The following is a 23,007-nucleotide window of genomic DNA, read 5'->3' as shown; positions in this document are numbered from 1 at the left end:
CAAAAGGTAGAGCTTAATGCAGTATTACATTAGTATACTATATTTATTGATTCTAAAAAGCTGTTAATTTTAAAAAAGGTACTTAGGGACAAGGGATGTAGCCTAGTGGCACATGAGGCACTGGGTTCAATCCTTAGCACTGCATTAAAACAAAACAAAATAAAAGCATGATGTCCATCTACAACTACAAAATTTTTTATAAAAGTATTTAGAGATTACTTCTTGAAATGTTTACATTATAAAATGTTAGCCTTATCAGAAATATTAAAATATTAAAAATGTATATCCTGAAATTGATGTATCATTTGTGAAATGTTAGTTAGTAACAAACATAATATGGAATGGCTTTTGCATTTGTTGTGATTCAGTGAGTGATAGTGATTCAGTGAAGATACTTTATTATCTTCTATTTACAGATGAGGAAAACAGTCTTAAAAAGTTCTAGCAGAAATGATGTAAGTAGTGTCAGGGAGCATTTAAACTTACCTGGTTTATATAATTCTGTACTTTCAGATCAGTATGATAAGAATAATAACTTTTAGGGAGGCATTTTGCTTGTCCTATCTGTTTTCCTATGTTTAATTCAGCATAGTGATTTTTATTTATTTATTTATTTTGGTATCAGGGATTGAGCCCAGGGTCTTAACCACTGAGTCACATCCCCAGCCCTTTTTGTTGTTGTTGTTGTTGTTGTTTTGTTTTGTTTTCATCAGTCCATGTTTATTTTTTTTTATTGGTTGTACACAACATTACAAAGCTCTTGACATATCATATTTCATACATTAGATTGAAGTGGGTTATGAACTCCCAATTTTACCCCAAATGCAGATTGCAGAATCTCGTCGGATACACATCCACAATTTTACATAATGCCCTATTAGTAATTGTTGTATTCTGCTACCTTTCCTATCCCCTACTATCCCCCCTCCCCTTCCCTCACATCTTCTCTCTCTACCCCATCTACTGTAATTCATTTCTCTCCTTGTTTATTTTCCCATTCCCCTCACAACCTCTTATATGTAATTTTGTATAGCAATGAGGGTCTCCCTTCATTTCCATGCAATTTCCCTTTTCTCTCCCTTTCCCTCCCATCTCATGTCTCTGTTTAATGTTACTCTTTTCTTCCTACTCTTCCTCCCTGCTCTGTTCATAGTTGCTCTCATTATATCAAAGAAGACATTTGGTATTTGTTTTCTAGGGATTGGCTAGGTTCACTAAGCATAATCTGCTCTAGTGCCATTCATTTCCCTGAAAATTCTATGATTTTGTCATTTTTTATTGCTGCAGAGTACTCCATTGTGTATAGATGCCACATTTTTTTTTATCCATTCATCTATTGAAGGGCATCTGGGTTGGTTCCACAGCCTAGCTATTGTGAATTGTGCTGCTATGAACATTGATGTGGTAGTATCCCTGTAGCATGCTCTTTTAAGGTCTTCAGAGAATAGTCCGAGAAGGGCAATAGCAGGGTCAAATGGTGGTTCTATTCCGAGCATTCCCAGGAATCTCCAAACTGCTTTCCAAATTGGCCGCACCAATTTGCAGTCCCACCAGCAATGTACAAGTGTACCCTTTTCTCCACATCCTTGCCAGCACTTGTTGTTGTTTGACTTCATAGTGGCTGCCAATCTTACTGGAGTGAGATGGTATCTTAGGGTGGTTTTGACTTGCATTTCTCTGACTGGTAGAGATGGAGAGCATTTTTTCATGTACTTGTTGATTGATTGTGTATCCTCCTCTGAGAAGTGTGTGTTCAGGTCCTTGGCCCGTTTGTTGATTGGGTTATTTGTTATCTTATTGTCTAATTTTTTGAGTTCTTTGTATACTCTGGATATTAGGGCTCTATCTGAAGTGTGAGGAGTAAAAATTTGTTCCCAGGATGTAGGCTCCCTATTTACTTCTCTTATTGTTTCTCTTGCTGAGAAAAAACTTTTTAGTTTAAGTAAGTCCCATTTGTTGATTCTTGTTATTAACTCTTGTGCTATGGTTGTCCTATTAAGGAATTTGGAGCCCGACCCCACAATATGTAGATCGGAGGCAAGTTTTTCTTCTATCAGACGCAGAGTCTCTGATTTGATATCAAGCTCCTTGATCCATTTTGAGTTAACTTTTGTGCATGGCGACTGAAAGGGATTCAGTTTCATTTTGTTGCATATGGATTTCCAGTTTTCCCAACACCATTTGTTGAAGATGCTATCCTTCCTCCATTGCATGTTTTTAGCCCCTTTATCAAATATAAGACAGTTGTAACTTTGTGGATTAGTCTCTGTGTCCTCTATTCTGTATCAATGATCCACCCTCCTGTTTTGGTACCAGTACCATGCCGTTTTTGTCACTATTGCTCTGTAATATAGTTTGAAATCTGGTATGGCTATACCGCCTGATTCACACTTCCTGCTTAGAATTGCCTTTGCTATTCTGGGTCTTTTATTTTTCCATATGAATTTCATGATTGCTTTATCTATTTCTACAAGAAATGCCGTTGGGATTTTGATTGGCATTGCATTAAACCTATAGAGAACTTTTGGTAATATCGCCATTTTGATAATGTTAGTTCTGCCTATCCATGAACAGGGTATATTTTTCCATCTTCTAAGATCTTCTTCTACTTCTCTCTTTAGGGTTCTGTAGTTTTCATTGTGTAAATCTTTCACCTCTTTTGTTAGGTTGATTCCCAAGTATTTTATTTTTTTTTTTTAGGATACTGTGAATGGAGTGTTTTTCCTCATTTCCGTTTCAGAAGTTTTGTCATTGATATACAGCAATGCCTTTGATTTATGCGTATTGATTTTATATCCTGCCACTTTGCTGAATTCATTTATTAGTTCTAGTAGTTTCTTTGTAGACCCTTTTGGGTCTTCTAGGTATAGAATCATGTTGTCCGCAAATAGTGATAATTTAAGTTCTTCTTTTCCTATTTTTATGCCTTTAATTTCTTTTGTCTGTCTAATTGCTCTGGCTAGTATTTCAAGGACTAAATTAAATAGAATTGGTGATAGAGGGCATCCCTGTCTTGTTCCGGATTTTAGAGGGAATGCCTTCAACTTTTGTCCATTCAGAAAGATGCTAGCCTGAGGCTTAGCATAGATAGCTTTTCCAATGTCGAGGTAAGTTCCTGTTATCCCTAGTTTTTCTAATGTTTTGAACATAAAGGGATGCTGTACTTTGTCAAATGCTTTTTCTGCGTCTATCGAGATGATCATATGGTTCTTATCTTTAAGTCTATTGATGTGGTGAATAACATTTATTGATTTTCATATATTGAACCATCCTTGCATCCCAGGGATGAATCCTACTTGATCATGGTGCACAATTTTTTTGATGTGCCTTTGTATCCGATTCGCCAGAATTTTATTGAGGATTTTTGCATCTAGGTTCATCAGAGATATTGGTCTGTAGTTTTCTTTCTTTGAGGTGTCTTTGTCTGGTTTCGGAATCAGGGTGATGTTGGCCTCATAGAATGAATTTGGAAGAGCTCCCTCTTTTTCTATTTCCTGAAATAACTTGAAAAGTATTGGTATTAATTCTTCTTTAAAGGTTTTGTAAAACTCCGCTGTATACCCATCTGGTCCTGGGCTTTTCTTGGTTGGTAGTCTTTTGATGGCTTCTTCAATTTCATCCATTGATATTGGTCTGTTCAAATTGTGTGTATCCTGCTGACTCAGTCAGGGCAAATCATATGACTTAAGAAATTTATCGATGTCTTCACTGTCTTCTATTTTATTGGAATATAGGTTTTCAAAATAATTTCTAATTGTCTTCTGTATTTCTGTAGCATCTGTTGTGATATTGCCTTTTTCATCCCGTGTGTTAGTAATTTGAGTTCTCTCTCTTCTTCTCTTCGTTACCGTGGCTAAAGGTCTGTCGATCTTATTTATTTTTTCGACGAACCAACTTTTAATTTTGTTAATTTTTTCAATAGTTTCTTTTGTTTCAATTTCATTGATTTCCGCTCTGATTTTAATTATTTCTTGTCTTCTCCATTTGCTGTTGGTTTGCTCTTCCTTTTCTAGGGCTTTGAGATGAAGTGTGAGCTCATTTATTTGTTGTTTTTTTCTTTTTTTGAGGAATGACCACCAGGCGATGAATTTCCCTCTTAAAACGGCTTTCATTGTGTCCCATAGATTCCGATATGTTGTGTCTGTGTTTTCATTTATCTCTAAGAACTTTTTTATTTCCTCCTTTATGTCTTCTGTAACCCATTGATCATTCAGTAACATTGTTCATTTTCCATGTGATGTAGGATTTTTCCTTCCTCCTTTTATCATTGATTTCCAGTTTCATTCCATTATGATCAGATAAAATGCATGGTATTATCTCCACCCCTTTATATTTACTGAGGGTTGCCCTATGGCATAATATATGGTCTGTTTTTGAGAAGGATCCATGTGCTGCTGAGAAAAAAGTATATCCATTTGATGATGGTTGATATATTCTATATTTGTCAGTTACGTCTAGGTTATTGATTGTGGTATTGAGTTCTATAGTTTCTTTATTCATCTTTTGTTTGGAGGATCTGTCCAATGGTGAGAGAGGTGTGTTGAAGTCACCCATAATTATTGTGTTGTGGTGTATTTGATTCTTGAACTTGAGGAGAATTTGTTTTATGAATGTCGCAGCACCATTATTTGATGCATAAGTATTGATAATTGTTATGTCTTGTTGGTGAATGGTTCCTTTTAACAATATATAATGTCCTTCCTTATCCCATTTGATTAACTTAGTCTTGAAGTCGATTTTATTCGATATGAGGATGGCCACCCCTGCTTGCTTACAAGGACCGTTGTGCGTGGTATATTTTTTCCCATCCTTTCACCTTCAGCCTGTGTATGTCTTTTCCAATCAGATGTGTCTCCTGGAGGCAGCATATTGTTGGATTTGTTTTGTTTAATCCATGATACCAGCCTATGTCGCTTTATTGGAGAGTTTAAGCCATTAACATTCAGAGTTACTATTGATATATGGTTTGTACTTCCAGCCATGTTTGATTATTTATCTTTTTTTTTAAAAAAATTAGTTTGTTTCTCCATGATTATCTTTCCCCCCGCCCTCTGTCTTTACCGAGGCATTTCCCACTGATGGTTTTGGCTATTGTTTTTCATTTCTTCCTCATGTAGTGTTTTGCTCAAGATGTTTTGCAATGCTGGTTTTCTGGCTGCAAATTCTTTTAACTTTTGTTATCATGAAAGATTTTTATTTCGTTGTCATACCTGAAGCTTAATTTTACTGGATACAGAATTCTTGGTTGGCATCCTTTGTCTTCCAGTGTTTGAAATACATTGTTCATGACCTTCTTGCTTTCAGCATCTGTGATGAAAAATCTGTTGTTAACCTTATTGGTTTACCCCTGAATGTAATCTGTCTCCTTTCTCTTGTAACTTTTAATATTTTCTCTTTGTTCTGTATATTGGATATCTCCATAACAATGTGTCTTGGCGTTGGTCTACTGTGATTTTGTGTGCTCAGTGTCCTGTATGCATCTTCAATTTGTATATCTGTTTCCTTTTTTATTTCTGGAAAGTTTTCTGTAATTACTTCATTCAGCAGGTTACTCATTCCCTTGGTTTGAATCTCTGTACCTTCTTCTATCCTGATGACTCGTAAGTTTGGTTTTTTTATGTTATCCCATAACTCTTGGATGTTTTTCTTGTGATTTTTTACTAGCCTTTCTGAGTTGGGTAGGCTCTTTTCAAGATGATATATTTTGTCTTCATTATCTGACGTTCTGGCTTCTACTTGCTCCACTCTGTTAGTGATACTCTCAATTGAGTTTTTAATTTGGTTTATTATTTCCTTCATTTCTAGAATTATTGTTTGATTATTTTTTATAATCTCTATCTCCTGATAGAGATGCTTAACTTCTTCTGTTATCTGTTTATGTAATTCATTCTCAATTTGTTCTTTCGCTGCTTGAATTTGCTGTCTTGTATCCTCTTTAAGGTTCCATTTCATCTGTCTAAGGTGTTCCTTGAGTTCTTTATATGACCATTTTTCTGATGACTCTAGGTCCTCCTGAGTATTTAGACTGTCCTGCATTGTTTGTACTCCTTTTCTTCCTTGTTTTTTCAAGTTGCTCATGTTACTTCTTGTTCTGTTTGATTGCTGAGTTACTGTTTACTCCTATAAATTTATTTGATGCTTGGGAGGAAAGGTATTAGAAGGGAAGGGTAGAAGTCACTAAAGAGAATGAGAGTAAGCAGGTAGAATTCAAGGAAGGGGGAATAAGAAAGTTGAAAAGCGATGAAAAGACAAAAGAAGAAAAAAATAGGAAATAAAAAAAGAAAAAAAATTTGAAAAATAATAATAATAAAAAAATTAAAATTAAAATTAGAAGAAAAAAATTTTAAAAAAATTGTAAAAAAAAAATTTAAAAACCAACAAGAAAGAAAAATGAAAATGAAAGAAAAAACCCAAATCAAAAAAAAGAGAAAAAAAAACCTAATAAATGCAGTCTTAGAGTTTTATTAACTTCTCTTCCAGTACGTGGCGCTGTGCCCACCAGGCCAAGTTTCTCCTGTCAATATGTGGGAACCAATCATTGTGCAGCAGCTCCTCCTCCCAGACTGGGCGGGTCTCCAATCCTGAGTGCCTAGGGCCTCCTCTTGTGTCTCTTCACTTCCCCACTTTTCCTCTAGCCAGGCCCCTCTCACCGGTGGCGCTCACCACAGAGCTTGGGGCTGAGAATCCTCAGCGAATTTTACATGCCCTCCGGTAGCCACGCCCCAGGTTCCTGGTGCAAGAGACCTCAGTTGTCAGCACTGGTGGGAGCGGTAGCCGGGAGTTCTGCGCCGCGGGTCCCGCTCCACGTCTGATTCCCTCGGTCTGGCTATTGCGCTCACGGGAGAGCTGGGGGGGGGCCTTAAGGTTTCCCCGCTGCGTGGAGAGGGAAGGTTAGGGAATTACACACCTGTAGCCGCAGGTTTCAATGAAGTTATCTCCTCCGCCGCAGTCTGGTGACGTCAGTTGTCTTCCATGGTGGTATCTCTTGCCAATGGCGACAGTTCTTTTCCCTTTGCCGGGTGACCAATGCAACGGGTGGGTCCTTACTGTCTCTCCCAAGCCCCGTTTCAAACCTGTGGCCACTACCTATGAAGGCTCAGTTGGCATTTACCTCTGTAGGAACAGAAGGGCCGACCAGTTGTTTCAGCCGGATGGATTAGTGGTGAGTCACAGCTGTTTGTCTGCGGGAAGCAGGCGAACGGGAGCTTGAATTCAGCCGATTCGGGCTCAGTGTGTGTTCTGAGAGGCCCAGACTGTTCGCCCCAGATCCACGTCAGTTCAGCATTGCCTAGTGATCCTGAGCAAACAGAATTTAGATTGTTTACGACTCCCTATGCCTGCACAGCTGAAGAGGTCAGAGACTTGATCTCTCCGTGCCCGCCGCCATGTTGCCATCGGTTGTTGTTGTTTTTTAATATTTTATTTTTTAGTTGTAGTTGGACACAATACCTTTTATTTATTTATTTGTTTGTTTTTAATGTAGTGCTAAGGATTGAACCCACAGCCTTGCACATGGTAGGCGAGCACTCTACCGCTGAGCCACAAGCCCAGCGTCTCCCCCCCCCGCTTGCCTACTAGGTTGCTTAGGATTTTGCTACATTGCTGAGGCTGGCTTTGCAGTTGTGATCCTCCTGCCTCAGCCTCCCAAGCTGCTGGAATTACCGGCATTTGCCACCAGGCCAGCCCAGTAGAGTAAATTTTAACATTATTTAGAGGTATACAAAGGAGCCAGGTGGTGCATGCCTGTAATCTCAGCGGTTGGGAAACTGACAGGAGCATTGTGAGTTAAGAGCCAGCCTCAGCAAAAGTGAGGCACTAAGTAACTTAGTGAGATCCTGTCTCTAAATAAGATACAAAATAGGGCTGGGGGTGTGGTTCAGTGATTGAGTGTTCCTGAGTTCAATCCCCAGGATCTGCTCCCATTAAAAAAAAAAAAAAAAAAGATACAAAGGACTTAGACCTATTTTCTCTCCTCCAGAAAATTTCAAAGATCTGAATATGCCATTTGCAGTTTTTAAAAATTTGTTTAGTTGTTGGTGAATCTTTATTCATTTATTTATATGCAGTGTTGAGAATTGAACCCAGGACATCCGTAGGCAAGCACGCAACCCCAGCCCACCATTTGCAGTTTTTAAGGATAGTTGATGAACTGCTATATAACTAAGTATTTATTCTTTGTTTTTCATTGATATTACGTGCCTGTCTTGGCATCTTCTCAGAGTTCTGTGTCTTCCCATAAAGAATTTTGGAAGGCCTTAGAGTAAAATATTTAAAATTGGACTTAAGTTATGATATTACTATTGTAAATAACCTAGTTACTTTAATTAACATAATAACTGTCCATTTTAAAAGAGGAAACAAGCCCCTGTGTTGTAACTGTTCTTTTAGGGAAAGAAGAGGTTTAAGTTATATGCTGGGGAATAGAGAATAAGGTAAATAAAAGGAGAAAATTTTGGTGGTATGGGCTGTCAGAGTGATATGAAGTTCCAAAATATAAAGTTTGCTTGGTAAACTAATCATGCTAACCTATATTCAATTTTTAAAAAAAAAAATCTGGCCTGAATTTATGACACTTTAGACTTGGATCATCCCATGTACAATAACAGATACTATTTTTTGCTTAAATAAAAAGTTTGCTGGGAGCAGTGGTATACACCTATAATCACAGCAGCTCAGAAGGCTGAGACAGGAAGGATCACAAGTTTGTGGCCAGCCTCAGCAACTTAGTAAGACACTGTCTCAAAAAAAAAAAAAAAAAAAAAAAAAAAAAAAAAAAAAAAAAAAAAAAAAAAAGACTAGGGACGTAGCTCAGTAGTAGAATGCCCCTGGGTTAAATTCCTGGGACGTCCCCTCAATTATGTTATTGCTCTTGAATTTAATATATTAGTAGTCTGGTAGATATTAGAGATAAGCAAGAAACCTCATGGATCTAAAAATTCAATTATCTTCCTTTAGATATGTGATTATTATTTCTCTTCATTAGCTTATATTCTCCCTCTCTTCCTAGGGTAGACTTAGAAGAAAATCTGAGGTTATGAAAATATCAAAGCATTTATTTTCTTGAATATTATTTAGACAAAGCATGATTTGTTAGTTATTCTAGAACATTTAGTAATTATGTAACTGACACTTTGCAAAGTTCTGTGTCTTGATTCCTAAATGCTCTTTTCCTTTTATATAATATATATTGGTTACATAAATTCTGGGTCTCTTTTGTCTCATGACCATATCCTTTTAGGACTTCCTTTAGACTGCCTGAATTGGGAGATTAAATAACAATATAGCAAAAAGCAAACTTAAATGTTCATTTGCTGGAGGTTTTTGGGTTTTCTTCCTGAGTGCCATTTTTGTTTTATCTATATTTGCACTATCAGTTATTAAAACTATAAGAAGTGATGAAAGAAATGGGCTCAGATTCTTTGTTCTTCCACATCAGGAAGGAATATCTGTCTGTTGGCTGATTTAAGTCTACTTAAATCACAATCCCAGTTGTGACCCTTGGGATTTTCCTTACTACTCACCTTTTTTCTTCTGATGATATGTAAAAGAATGGAAGATGCGAGTCCAGAGATAGTAGTTGAGAGTGGAAATTGACAGCCTCGTGCTTGTACTTGGGCTTTCTATATCAGTTGGCTTATAGTGAACTTGGGACCTACTGTCATGTTAGAAACCATTCTGACGTGATTGGTTGGTTTTTGTTTTGTTTTCATGCCAGGGATTGAACCCAGGGGCACTTAACCACTAAGCCACATCCCTACCCCTTTTTATTTTTATTTTTAATTTTGAGACAGGGTGTCACCAAGTTACTTATGGCTTCACTAAATTGCTGATGTTGGTTTTGAACTTGTGGCCTCCTGCTTCAGCCTCCCAAGCCACTTGGATTATAGGTGTGTACCACCACATCCAGCTTGATTGGGGTTTTTGAACATCATCTGAATTTATCAGGTGAATTGTTTTCCATAGATGTATTTGACTTAAAGATATATGCTTAAGATTTGTGTGTGTTAATGTGGACAAAGACCATTTTAATGGAAGTGAGGATGTTATGATAAAAGAAGAAAAATTAAAAGTGAGTTTTTCTTTTTGCATTAATAGACAGGCAGTGGTTAAAGGTTCTCTTCCACATCCTTTTGCCTTGACGTTATTTGAGGACACATTGTACTGGACTGACTGGAACACACATTCCATTTTGGCTTGCAACAAGTATACTGGCGAGGGTCTTCGTGAAATCCATTCTAACATCTTCTCTCCCATGGATATACATGCCTTCAGCCAGCAGAGGCAGCCAAATGGTAAGTGATCTTAATTTTTAAATTGTAAGTTGGAATAGCTTTGTAGCTCTTGGATGTCTGGCTTTAGTGAGAGTCAGGAGAAAGGACATATCTGAAGGTAGTAGGAAAATATTTAAAAAGGGAAAACATTGAAGTGTAATTCAGGTTAAACAATAACCTAAATCATTTGTATCCTTATATCTATCACTGTTATTACCTTGCACTTTGTTTGGGGTAGAGGTAGTGGAGGTGCATAAAAAAATTGAGATAACTCATTTGCTATGTTTATACACAAATGTATTTCTTGTTCATTTTATTTCTCTGTGGGCGCTTGCATATATTCATGTGCGAGCATTTAGAAAACACTTTTCTTGAATGGAAAACACTGTTATTCTAGTTGGTAAATTTAAGCACCTCAAAATTTTGCTGAATGAAGTACCTGAATAAACAATTCCCTGCATATCTCCCTACCTCCTCCCCCACCTTTAAATTTAGTTTTGCTTCTATTTTTGGTCACCTTTTATGATGACTTGGGCTGTGTCTGTTGACAATGACCTCTTGTAAGAGAGGAATGGAATTAGGCTGAAAAGGAATATGAGAATGTTAAGTGTTTGGCACTTGTGTGTAGATAAATGTCTGGCATGTGTCTGAATATATTTCAGATTGTGTTCTGTAACCAAAAATGAAAAGCTTTTGGGTTATGTGTTGCTTTGTATTAGCTCTCTCCATTTAGGGGGAGTTAGTCAAATACTGGATGTGTTATATTGGAATCTCATGATCATGAGCCCATAAAAACATTTAAAACTGTATTGTGAATTACTCTTTTGTTAAAAAGAAAGAAAGAAAGAAAGAAAGAAAATGTTTAGTCACTTGTGAAATTTTTATTCTCTTGGTCACCCTAAGGAGAAATTTTTTCCTCTGTGTGTGTGTGTGTGTGTTTAATGTTGCTGTTGATCTTTTAGTTTTACTAGTTTGAAAATTTGCAGTTGTCTTTGATGTTACTCTCCTCTTTTCTCTCATATTCCATTGGTATGCATCTTATGTTGAATTTTTAAATTTGAATATTATTTGACATTCATTTCTATAGTTTCTACAAATTTACTGATTAGTTTTTTCTGCTTTAATTTTTTTTCCTCTTTTAATCAATTCTGCTCTCTCTTCTGTTAATCTTTCCAAGGAACAGCTTTTCAACATTCTCCTTTTCTTGGCTTTCAGTATCTTCTATTACAGTGTGTTCCTGTCCTGTATGCTCATTAATCTTTAGTTACTATTAGTCAATGGAAATTATAACTTCCAACTGTATTATTCACCTCATACCTTACTCAGTGTATGGCCCCCAAGATTCTGTTCATAGGAATTTAATGCATTTGAAATGTCCTGTACTTCCTGTCCTGCAGGCTCCTGCCATGTCCTCTATACTCCATGAAGCTTTTCCTCAATTATTTAAACTTAAGTGACTTATTTCATGTTTGACTGTGTACTTACATATAATGTGCAAGATTGCATTTAATTTCCTTGTTTTATTGTTGATTTTACCTTACTGATTAGATTTCGAGGATCTCCTACTTTACTTTTTGTTTATTACTTTTTGGATCTAAAGTGCTAAGTAAATTCTCAATGATTAATTCCTTACAGATGGTTTGGTAGTCAAGCACCTGGATGACATTTGGTAATAATTGTGGTTTATCACAGTTTTTCATGTTATAGTTGTTAACATTTGTGTACTGAGAGTCTGGGAGGTTATCCTTAATCATTGGTATTAATCAGTGTGATTTATATTTGACAGCTACAAATCCATGTGGAATTGATAATGGTGGTTGTTCCCATTTGTGTTTGATGTCTCCAGTCAAGCCTTTTTATCAGTGTGCTTGCCCTACTGGGGTGAAACTCCTGGAGAATGGAAAAACCTGCAAAAATGGTAAGAAGGAAAACATTTTATGACAGCAATTGAGATTCTTTTTTTTAATATTTATTTTTTAGTGTAGTTGGACACAATACCTTTATTTTACTTATTTATTTTTATGTGGTGCTGAGGATTGAACCCAGGGCCTCACATGTGTTAGGTAAGTGCTTTACCACTGAGCCACAACCCCAGCCCAGCAATTGAGATTCTTTATGATTTATTTCTCTATAGTAAACTCTACATGTTATAGTGCTTTGGGAGACTAGTTACTCACAAATGGTTATATAACAGGAGTGTTTTATGGCATTTTTTGAATACTATTTAATCAGTTTTAATATTTTAAGAAATGTACTAGTTTGGGAAAAGATAGGTACTATTTCTTTTCTGTCAGATTTCATAGTTACCAATATCATAGCTAATTACTATGGGAATTGAGTATTATATCTCATTAAATACATTTTTAACTATAGGTGGCACTTGTAAGTAAAGAGCCTCTGTAAAGGAAAAAATGTTTATTAAACCGTTTAGCTATAAAGAATATCATGGAATAAATATATTTTCTAACAATGGTTGAATGATATTTTTAATTGCATTTTTAATGTTAGAGAAGTGCTTCCAGAAGAAGAAAAAAATTCCATATTACACTTTGCCTCTTCTCCTTACTTATTCTTAATTCCCTATATAGAGAGAGCATGTTGGAGAAGTGTACTGATTTAGGACATTTCAAGGGACTTCTGATTTGGAAGAACACCAGTTCTTCTCTTTTTCTTCTTAATGAGAATATTATTCTTCATTATTACCCCTATGGATTACCATCTGGTTCTCTAGGAACCACCAAGACCTGGTAAAAAAAAAAAAAATTGTTATGTTTAGCAATGGCTTCTTTATCTAACTATGAAAAGCAGAAGCCTTTATTTCATCGCAATAGAGAGTTCCTGGCAAGGAGGTCAGGGAGTCAGAAAAATGGAATTGAGTTCATGTACTAGATGTTTGTTAAGACTTGGCATTGATAAATTGTCCTCATAGTCAAAGGTGAAGCAGGCTGACTCTAGCCTGATAGTTTCCATGGCAAACAATAATTTGGTTTCAATTTAAAACAAAAGGTTTTTGTAACATTGCTTTTTTGTTTAAAAATGTAGCTTGACTTTAAAACAGAGGATTTATTTTAGCAATTGTGTTCTGTCTACTGCTTCACAGTTTTTGCAGATGTACATATTTAACAGTTTTGAATTTTAGGCATACATTTGTCAGGTAGAGTAGACTGAAGTTAGCTATTATGTTTTGATCATAATACCCATATTAACAGCTTTATGACTTATTCATTTGCTGAGTTTTGACTGGTTTCTTTTGGCAGTCAGCAGGACCAGTGAATTGTATAGTATTCCTAGTTTGTACTTGATATATGGCATTTTGGGATATTCTTTCTCCATGTTAGAGTTCATTTGTAATTAGCTCTGGAGTTAAATAGCTGATGTTATGTTGAGAGGTGTCATTTCTCTAAGTTTTTACAAATATAATTCCAGATGGATGCTTGAAGTTTATATACCTGTATTTTCTTTTGGACACTTTTTTGGAGGGTGGGGTGGGTTAGGAATTTTTTCTTGCTCTTTTAGTTGTCAGTATGCTTATTATTTTTAATTAGTGTTTTATAGTTACATGATTGGTGGTGATTTACTTGAACACAAAAAATGAAAACAGAGTGAGCTTAATTTTCTCATTCCCAGTTATCTTTTATTGAATCCTAATTTAGGTTAAAAACAGTTTGTAAATAAATCCCATTTAAAACTCAATGAAATAAAAATTTTAAATTTTTATTCATTTTTTAATAGTACCATCCTGATTTTTGTTGAGTACTTATATGCTTAGTATCTTCCTGAGTTTTATATTTATCTCCTTTAATTTTCACAGCGACCTTATGACATTTAAATGTAGAAATGAGGCTAGAGAGAGTCTATAAGCTACTTGAATCAAATTGGATTCACTACTCCTGCTACCTCCCGCCTCCCCCACCGTCCCACTACTCTTACTCTTAAACACAGTGCTATGTTTATCTGGTTCCCTCTCTTCATTGCTTTTTCCTTCTCCAAACTTCTCTGTCCTCAGTTATGTCAGGTGTTGCCTTGTATTTCTTTGTTAAGACTGCTTTATTAAGATCTAATTCATATTCCATAAAATTCTTCCATTTCAGGTGTATTATTCAGTGATTTTTAATAAATTACAGAGTTGTTTAACCATCACAATACTGTAATCCAATTTTATAACATTCACATTGAACTCAAAAGATTTTTGTCCTAGATTTCTGTAGCTTTCAAAACATGCTTCTTGAACAAAGGCTCTGTATCCTACATCTCCTTCTTCCTTTAAATATTTAGCTACTCAGAAATTACTTAGTCATTTTTTATTACATTTAATAAGTAATTAGATAGCTGGGTATCTAATTAATGAAACCAGGAAGTGTTTTCATTAATTCGTCCAATTCTTTTTTTGGAGAGGTTAGCCATTATAGAGCTTGACCTCAAATAAACTCTTTCTATTTCATTGTGTTAGTTTTCATTTCTACTTTAAAGAGAACTAATTTCCTTTTGTACTCATGTATTTTATATTTCATAAAGAAGTTCTGAGTTCTTTCTTTAGAGAGGCTAAATTTTGGCTGTGGCTTTCAAGTGATTTTTTTTTTTTCCTTTCATTTCACTTTGTTGTTTTAGGTGCTACTGAATTATTACTTTTAGCCCGCAGGACAGATTTGAGACGTATTTCTTTGGATACACCAGATTTTACAGACATTGTTCTGCAGTTAGAAGACATCCGTCATGCTATTGCCATAGATTATGATCCTGTGGAAGGCTATATTTACTGGACTGATGATGAAGTGAGAGCTATACGCCGCTCCTTCATAGATGGATCTAGCAGTCAGTTTGTGGTTACTGCTCAAATTGCCCACCCTGATGGTATTGCTGTTGACTGGGTTGCACGAAATCTTTACTGGACTGATACTGGTACTGATCGGATAGAAGTGACACGGCTCAATGGAACCATGAGGAAAATCTTGATTTCAGAGGACTTAGAAGAACCCCGGGCTATTGTGTTAGATCCTATGGTTGGGTAAGAAACTCTGCTGATAGTAAATATGTCTGGTGTTTCTGTTTCCTACAGGCATCTAAAAACATCAACTCAGACAATGTGAAATACATAAAGTTTATGTTAGTTTTAATAAATAGTTTTTTAATGGCTGTTTTTAGAATATAATGATTGGAATAAAATCTTTCTAGGGTTTTTTTTTTTTTTTTTTGCCTCGGATGTCTTAAATAATTTATCTTTCTAAATTAAGTCCATATTTGCTGACTTTGGGTGTTGTCTGCAGATTTTGCTCAGATTGCATCATGACCATGAAAAATGTGGAAAGAAATTATTTTCAGAATTCTTTCCCTTCCTGTAGAAGATTTAATTTCATTCCATTTCAGTATTTATGGTAAAAATATTATCTTACTTCATATTTCTCCAAATATATGAATGATTTGGTTTCTAAAACCTTGTGAGGCCATATAGCTTTACTCCATTTTTGAGGGGGGCAGGGAGCATACCACCCGGACTTTGGTCTGAGGTAGCACAACTTTCTACATACTTCCAAATGTTATTGTGGGATTCATTGTGGGGATGAACATAGTGACAAATTATTATACCTCATTGTATACCAATAATCATCCAGAAGCCACAGGAATGACTTGGCTTTTCAGGGAGAATTAGACGAATTCATTTTGTCATCTGGATATTCCTACTAGGATAACTTTTTTGTCAGAGAATGATAAGCATCAAGAAAGTTCATGGGAAGAGGCACACAATATTTTTTTAAAAATCATGAATAAATATGGAATCTTATTGGGAAGCATTTTCAGGATCAGTGTAGAAACAGTGTTCTATCTGAACATTCCCTACAAGCTTATCTACTTCTATTATAAGTTTCTTAAACATAATCTTCACATGTGAAGACCATGTATGTGTTATTTCCTTTTCCTTCTATGGCATTGACTTATGATAGCAGTGTAATATGTGTTGTGGATATCATTTCTGTTTTCTATTTTAGGTTCAATTTCTGTATACTTCTGCAGGTACATGTATTGGACTGACTGGGGAGAAATCCCGAAAATTGAGCGAGCAGCTCTGGATGGTTCTGATCGAGTAGTGATGGTTAATACTTCTCTTGGTTGGCCAAATGGTTTAGCCTTGGATTATGATGAAAGCAAAATATACTGGGGAGATGCCAAAACAGACAAAATTGAGGTTTGTTTCTTACTTTTTTACTTTAAAACCAGTTTTGTATGTTTTTGACTTGGTAGTAATTTGGTGCAGATACTCTGGCCTCTTAATAGTTTTCTGGGGTACCGAAGGTGTCTTTTAGAAGTTTTACTTGATTTCATGTTTCTAGGGATAATGTATTATCTTCCACCTAGTCCCATGATTTCCAGGTTAGGCAGGTATGAGAAAGGGAGGTTCATTTATTTCTAGTCTTAAAAGCTAATGTGATTGTCCTCATTTTGGATAAAGCCATGTCCTGAATTTCCAATAGGCAGTTTTAGCAAACTAAAATTTTATTCTATTACTGGAAGAGCTGGCTGTCCTAATTTGGGAAAATAAAGCCCATATGTATATGTAACTTTTGTTGGTGTTACTGGTATAAAGGCAGGAGGTGAAATATATTAAATATTAAGTGGTTACATATAAACACTTTTTAAATTAATTTGTGGACTGTATGGGGGAAAGATTAATTAACCAAAGCTTAGGAAAGATATTTACCAAGTGGTAAAGTTGTTTGTGGCAATCAGATAAAATTATGGTGAAAATAACCAGTAATGAATATTTTATCACAGTGGTTTGTAAATATATTCCTTGATATTGATGTAACATTTAAAATTCACAGTTTGAGTTAGGCTGTGTCAAAGGTTTCATGTATCACAAACTTAAGACAGAGTTAGAATCTTATTTTTCCTTTGAGGGATGCATGACTTCCTCCTTCTCGTATAAGGAAGGGCCTTGAATGGCTCTTCAGGGAGCCACTGCACATATCTTACATATAGAAAATTTAGGCTCTAGAGCAGTTATTTTAGAAAGGTGGTTCTGTGATGCACTGGGAACTCTGAGGGAATAATGAATTAAAAGGATTTTCTTCCAGAGTGGAAAGTTGGAATAGAAGAAATCCATTAGTATTCCACCAGGCCCAGACACTGAAAATGGCATCTCTTATTTTTGCACCTGGTTTCCATTAACAGAAAATCCTGTATATACTAACTATATAAAATTTCTCCCTGTTGTGTTTCACTGTACTTCCTTACCTCCTTCTTAAATCCAAGTTAGTGTTTGAATCTTGGAGGACGGTGCTAATGAGACACAGGTGATGGATTCACTTTTCAGATACGCTGTTAACTTCATTTGGATCAGCTTGAGTACAAATTACCCACCTAATTCCAGCCAGTTCACAATTGTGTGTTGTTCCTCAGCCATGGACCATACTTGAATGTGTTACCATTAGGAAAACAGTTTAAAGCCCAAGTGTACTAGAAGAATGTCTGTAGCAATGAAATTTACATCAGGAAAGAACACTTGATTTATTATCTCATAGGGATTTTTAAAATTCCACATTTAGTCTTTTTTTAAAGCTTCTTATAACTTTTTGATTAGCTTGAAAATAAAAGCATTATTTCTTAATGGGAAATTCTCAAGTCTTATTTTCCCCACTTTAGGTATATTTAATACTTTATATATAGCAATTTATTCCTTATCACAAATTTTAAAGGAGGGAGTCAGAAAAAGAAAAGAGTTTAGGTTCTGAGTAGCAGTGATTAGGAATAAAAATGAATATTCATTTAACAATATAAAATATTAAAGAGAATTTATTTTCTTTAGTTCACAGTGAGAACAGGTCTTTTTTTTTTAAAGAGAGAGAGAATTTTTTTTTAATATTTATTTTTCAGTTTTCGGTGGGCACAACATCTTTATTTTATTTTATGTGGTGCTGAGGATCCAACCCAGCGCCCTGCGCATGCCAGGCGAGCGCGTTACCGCTTGAACCACATCCTCAGCCCGAGAACAGGTCTTAAAATTAGCATTCCTTCTGGCCTCCTTGTTCTGTCTTTTTGAATTGACCTGTATAAGTGAACAGTGGTGTCATTGATCCCTCACCTCTTCTTCCTTCTTCCCTAAGTGGAACCAGCATCCTTAACCTACCTTATTTTTCTTCCAGATTTCTAGCACATAACTGTTTGTTATTTGTCTTCTTAATGACAGGTTGTTTGGTGTTAGTGGTGAATGTACTTTCATTAAACTATATACATAGGACTTCCCCTTATTGTTTCCCCTGGAGATTCTGATGAACTTTAACTAGTTTAACAAAAACTTTTGTTGTTTTCCTTTCATAGGCTCTAGGAAATAGTAGAGCAGGTATTATTACTTGTTCTCTTCTCTACAATGAGTAAAATTGCCTATACATGACAAACTAAAGAAAGCACAGCTCTTCATCTAAATTAATCTTGTGTAATTTGAGAAAAACTTAAGTTTTTCATCCTGAGAATAGTAGCAATTATGGGAACAACTGTCACCACCGTTTCATCTCTTTTTTACTTGGTTATAGGCAGAAAATATTGAATTTGTAAACTTTTTGAAAGAAATACAATTTTTAAAATGCTTTTAAGCCATGTGCAGTGGTACACACTTGTAATTCCAGTGATGGGGGAGACTGACAGGAGGATCACAAGTTTAAGGATGGCCTTGGCAACTCAGTGAAACCCTGTCTAAAGAAATAAATAAATAGAAAAAGCCAGAGTGTAGCTTGGTGGTAAAGTAACCCTGGGAAAAATAAACTACAACCAACCAACCAACAGCCAACAAACAACAATAACAACAAAAACCCCACTTTTTTACCTCAAGAAGTAGTCCCTTACAGCTTTGTCATGACCGTGAATGGAATGGGACTATAAAAGAGTATCAGGTTGTGATTGTGGTAGCCCTGTCCTTTTCTAGAAGACTTCAAATTTTTATATGGGAACAGACTGCTGTGTATGTGTTAATAGTACACGTGAGAAGAAAAGTAGTTGTTTGGTGAATTGTTATATGAATTATTGTATGGCAGTGTAAAGCTCTTTATGTTTTGAGTGGAGCCTTTGGGAAGAGTTCAGAATGCTCATTCACTCAGGTTATTGTTTCCTTGGTGGGGATGCCTTGGATCAGCTTCTTCCTTCCTCTTTTTATAGGTATCGATGTGGCTAAATGCTGGCTATATTAGGGTGTAGATCTAAGAATTCGGTTATCAGGGTAAAGGAATGGGGAACTGTGGATTTCAAACTTGATTGTTTCACTTATTGTTATAGGGTTTTAGAAAGAATGAATAGATTTACCTCAGATGTAAGTAACATCAGTTTCTGGAAAGAGAAGCTATACCTAGGGCATTGCTAATGATGTCACAATAAAAAAAAAGGTGGTGGACATGCTGCTTTAATATAAATATGTATATATGAAGATATGTCTTTACTTGTCAGCTGATATTGGCCACTTATCTCTAGGTGTTATTTAGTATTTATTTTTAGTTCTTGGCGGACACAACATCTTTGTATGTGGTGCTGAGGATCGAACCCAGGCTGCACACATGCCAGGCGAGCGTGCTACCGCTTGAGCCACATCCCCAGCCCCTCTAGGTGTTATTTAGAAGGTATTGACTGGTACTTGTTTCTGTTTGTTTTTCATTACATTGAAATGATTTCACTGCCTTTTACAAACAAACTTTCTAGTTTACTTTTTTTGTGTTGTGTTCTAGCACCTTCTAGTTTTTATTAGTGCTCTAGGGCCTCCTGTATTAACAGGAAGAACACTTTTCTGATAGTGGAAGCCTTTATTTTGCATGACCCTACAGTACTCAGAATAAAATGCATCTTAAGAACATTCTCATTTAGTCATTTTTTTCTGCCCAAAACATCTGTTGTACCTAGGATCTACAGTACTGCTTTCCAATAGCAAAGAAATGTTATTGGTAATTGAAAGTGTAAAGCATTCCTTGCCTTGATATAAAATTCAGTACGTATTGTTAGCTTGCTTGTATTTTCTTGAGGATGCTTTTCTCATTGTATTCCACTTTAACTGAAAAAAATTCATGTTAAATCTTCTTTCTCCCACCCCTTTATTTCTGAGCTTTGCTGACAGTGCTGCAACATCTGGCAGTTACAGGTAAAAAGAGAGCTTTTCAAGTCTACTTTAAGATCTTGAGGATTTATTCGAAATCTCTGTTAATATAAGTTTCCTTACTTTAGAGGATATAATATTCATAGGTAGTTATGTGCAAATCTAATTATACCTGGCACAACTTTGTTGGGAAACAGACAGAGATTATTAGAACTTTTAATGCCAAGAATTTTTGAATAAAGAGTGTATTATTGTCTATGATGTGTGCTGAAAAAACTTGGCATTTGGTGAATGTTCTGTTTCATATTCTAAGCCTGAAATTGCAGGGCTACATTTTCCTCTGATGACAACTTCCTCTGTTTTATCAATACCCTAATAAGGAAATTTGTTTCCCAAGTATTCAGATTTCTTTTTGAAGGAATTTCTTTGTCTGGAATCTTTAGCTGGCATATTGTGAAAGTCTGTCAAAACACACAAGGATCTTTTTATGATTTTTTCCTACTGTTGATTTCTAGGATTAATTTTCTTAAATAATAGTAACAATTATCTATTGTTGAGATAAGTTTTTCTGATTATATAGCAAGTATCCACAAGAAATCCTTTTGAATCTTGGCCAGTTCATAACATTCAGTCTTCCTTAAAATTGATTATACTTTCAGTTTGAGAAATCTCTGAGATAGTGAACTTCAGTTTCTGAATCTTTTGTCCATTTCTGCTATTTTACCACACATATGTATGTGTGTGTGAATATGTATTCCTCCCCCATCTTCATGTCATATGATCACAAAATGATTGATAAACTTTATCATTAGATTTGTCACCAGAGTACTTTGATTACAGACCTGTATTCATTGAGTTTTGAATATGGTGTTGTTGTATTATATCATTTTGCAGGTTTTTTTGGTGGGAATGTATCTCATGAAAATGAATTTGTGAATTCCTTTTATATACAGTTATCACAGCATCATTTAATTTGTTATAACCTCAGTAACCAAAGCAGTACATCATTCAGTTATATGCTATTGTCTCATTTATCACTCTGCTTATCATAGCTCTTTTTTAAAAAAAAAAAATTCAGGTATATAATCAGAGAAACTTACTTGACGATAGTTGTAATTATGCTGTCCTGAACTGCCATGGCAAACCCTAGAGCCTCACCAAACAAAATGCTTTGCCTCAGTTAGGAGGTTTTGGATAGTTTCGTAAAATTAAGATAATCAGATACAAGTTGAGACTTAGCACTTTAGTGATCAAGTTTGAACTTGCCTTTAACCGTTTTTTAAAATGAACTGTTGGGCTGGGGATGTAGCTCATTGGCAGAGTGTTTACCTAGTATGTGCAAGGCCATGGATTCAGTCTCCAGTAACACAAAAAATAAAATAAATAAATGTATAACCCCAAACCCCCCAAAAAGGTCAACAAATAAAGTGTACTACTGTTATACTTTTTCAACTCATGTTTAATGTAAAACCATTGAATATTTGTGGAAGTGTTTTTAGTTTCAATGTGATTATTTTTAAAATACTTTATTCCTTTGGTTTTTGTAACTCCTGAAGGAAAAGAATATTGTTTTTAATGTACTACTTTTGTAGCAATTTATAACAGTATTTAGTAATAAAGAGTGGTAATCTCTAAATCTTTTTTAAATTTTTGATACTGGACATTGAACTAAGGGGCACTCAATCACTAAGCCACATCCCCAGCCCTATTTTGTATTTTATTTAGAGACAGGTTCTCACTGAGTTGCTAAGCTTTGCTATTGATGAGGCAGGTTTTGAACTTTGATCCTCCTGACTTGGCCTCTGAGCTGGTATCTAAATTTTATTGAAACTGTTTTTTAAGTTGTCAATGGACCTTTATTTTTTTTTAATTTAAAAAAGTCTTTAAATTTTTAAAAATATATATTTTTAAATTATAGATGGGGAGATGGGGTTGTGGTTCACCGGTGGAGCACTCACCTAGCACGTGTTAGGCCCTGGGTTTGATCCTCAGCACCACATAAAAATAAATAAAATAAAAGTATTGTGTCCAACTACAACTAAAAACTAAATATTTAAAAAAATAAAATAATATAATATAAGGCCACATTACCTTTAGTGTGCTTATGATTGAACCCAATGCCTCACATGTGGGAGGCAAGCTCTCTGCCACTGAGCCACAACCCCAGCCCTGGAACTTTATTTTTATTTATATATATGCAGTGCTGAGAATTGATCCCAGTGCCTTACTTGTGTGAGGCAGGTGCCCTATCCTGAGCTACAACCCCAGCCCTATTGAAACATTTTGTAGTATTGGACCCTACCTTAGTTTTTGTTTGACACTCCCCTCCCTCATTCAACAGGGTGACCTTAGATAATACTCATGATTTCTGGTCTTTGTATTTTGGACCAGATAATATGTAAGATTCGTTGTAGTTGTAGCTTTTCCAATGTTACTGTATTAACTCTTGTCTTAATTTAAGAATGGATAGTCTACTTTACTTTGGGAGAATGTAAAAAAAAAATTTATATCACAGATGATATGAGTATTTTGTTTTTTTTCTTTCAACTCTTCCTTATTTGCTATGGATGTACTCCCCAGTTAAAGAGAACTTCTTGTTAGGGGTTTCAAATTTTAGTAACTTAATTTTACTGAAATAATATCCATTTAGATTTTGTACTCACCTATATA

At 35.4% G+C, this 23,007-nt stretch overlaps 1 protein-coding gene across 1 annotated transcript in view; it reads left to right on the top strand.

The window, feature by feature from the left end:
• The window catches only part of LRP6 (LDL receptor related protein 6), a 186,384-nt gene that overhangs the window by 90,752 nt on the left and 72,625 nt on the right, over nucleotides 1-23,007 (top strand). The window contains exons 4-7 of the mRNA XM_081311482.1: nucleotides 10,096-10,292; nucleotides 12,058-12,189; nucleotides 14,880-15,276; nucleotides 16,281-16,452. Coding sequence (XP_081167608.1) covers nucleotides 10,096-10,292; nucleotides 12,058-12,189; nucleotides 14,880-15,276; nucleotides 16,281-16,452 — 898 coding nt within the window. The remainder of the gene's footprint in view (nucleotides 1-10,095; nucleotides 10,293-12,057; nucleotides 12,190-14,879; nucleotides 15,277-16,280; nucleotides 16,453-23,007) is intronic.

Source organism: Spermophilus citellus (genome assembly GCF_964194105.1).
Source record: "Spermophilus citellus genome assembly, chromosome: 10".
Lineage (NCBI taxonomy): Eukaryota > Metazoa > Chordata > Mammalia > Rodentia > Sciuridae > Spermophilus > Spermophilus citellus.
This window is presented reverse-complemented; position numbering and strand designations above follow the sequence as displayed.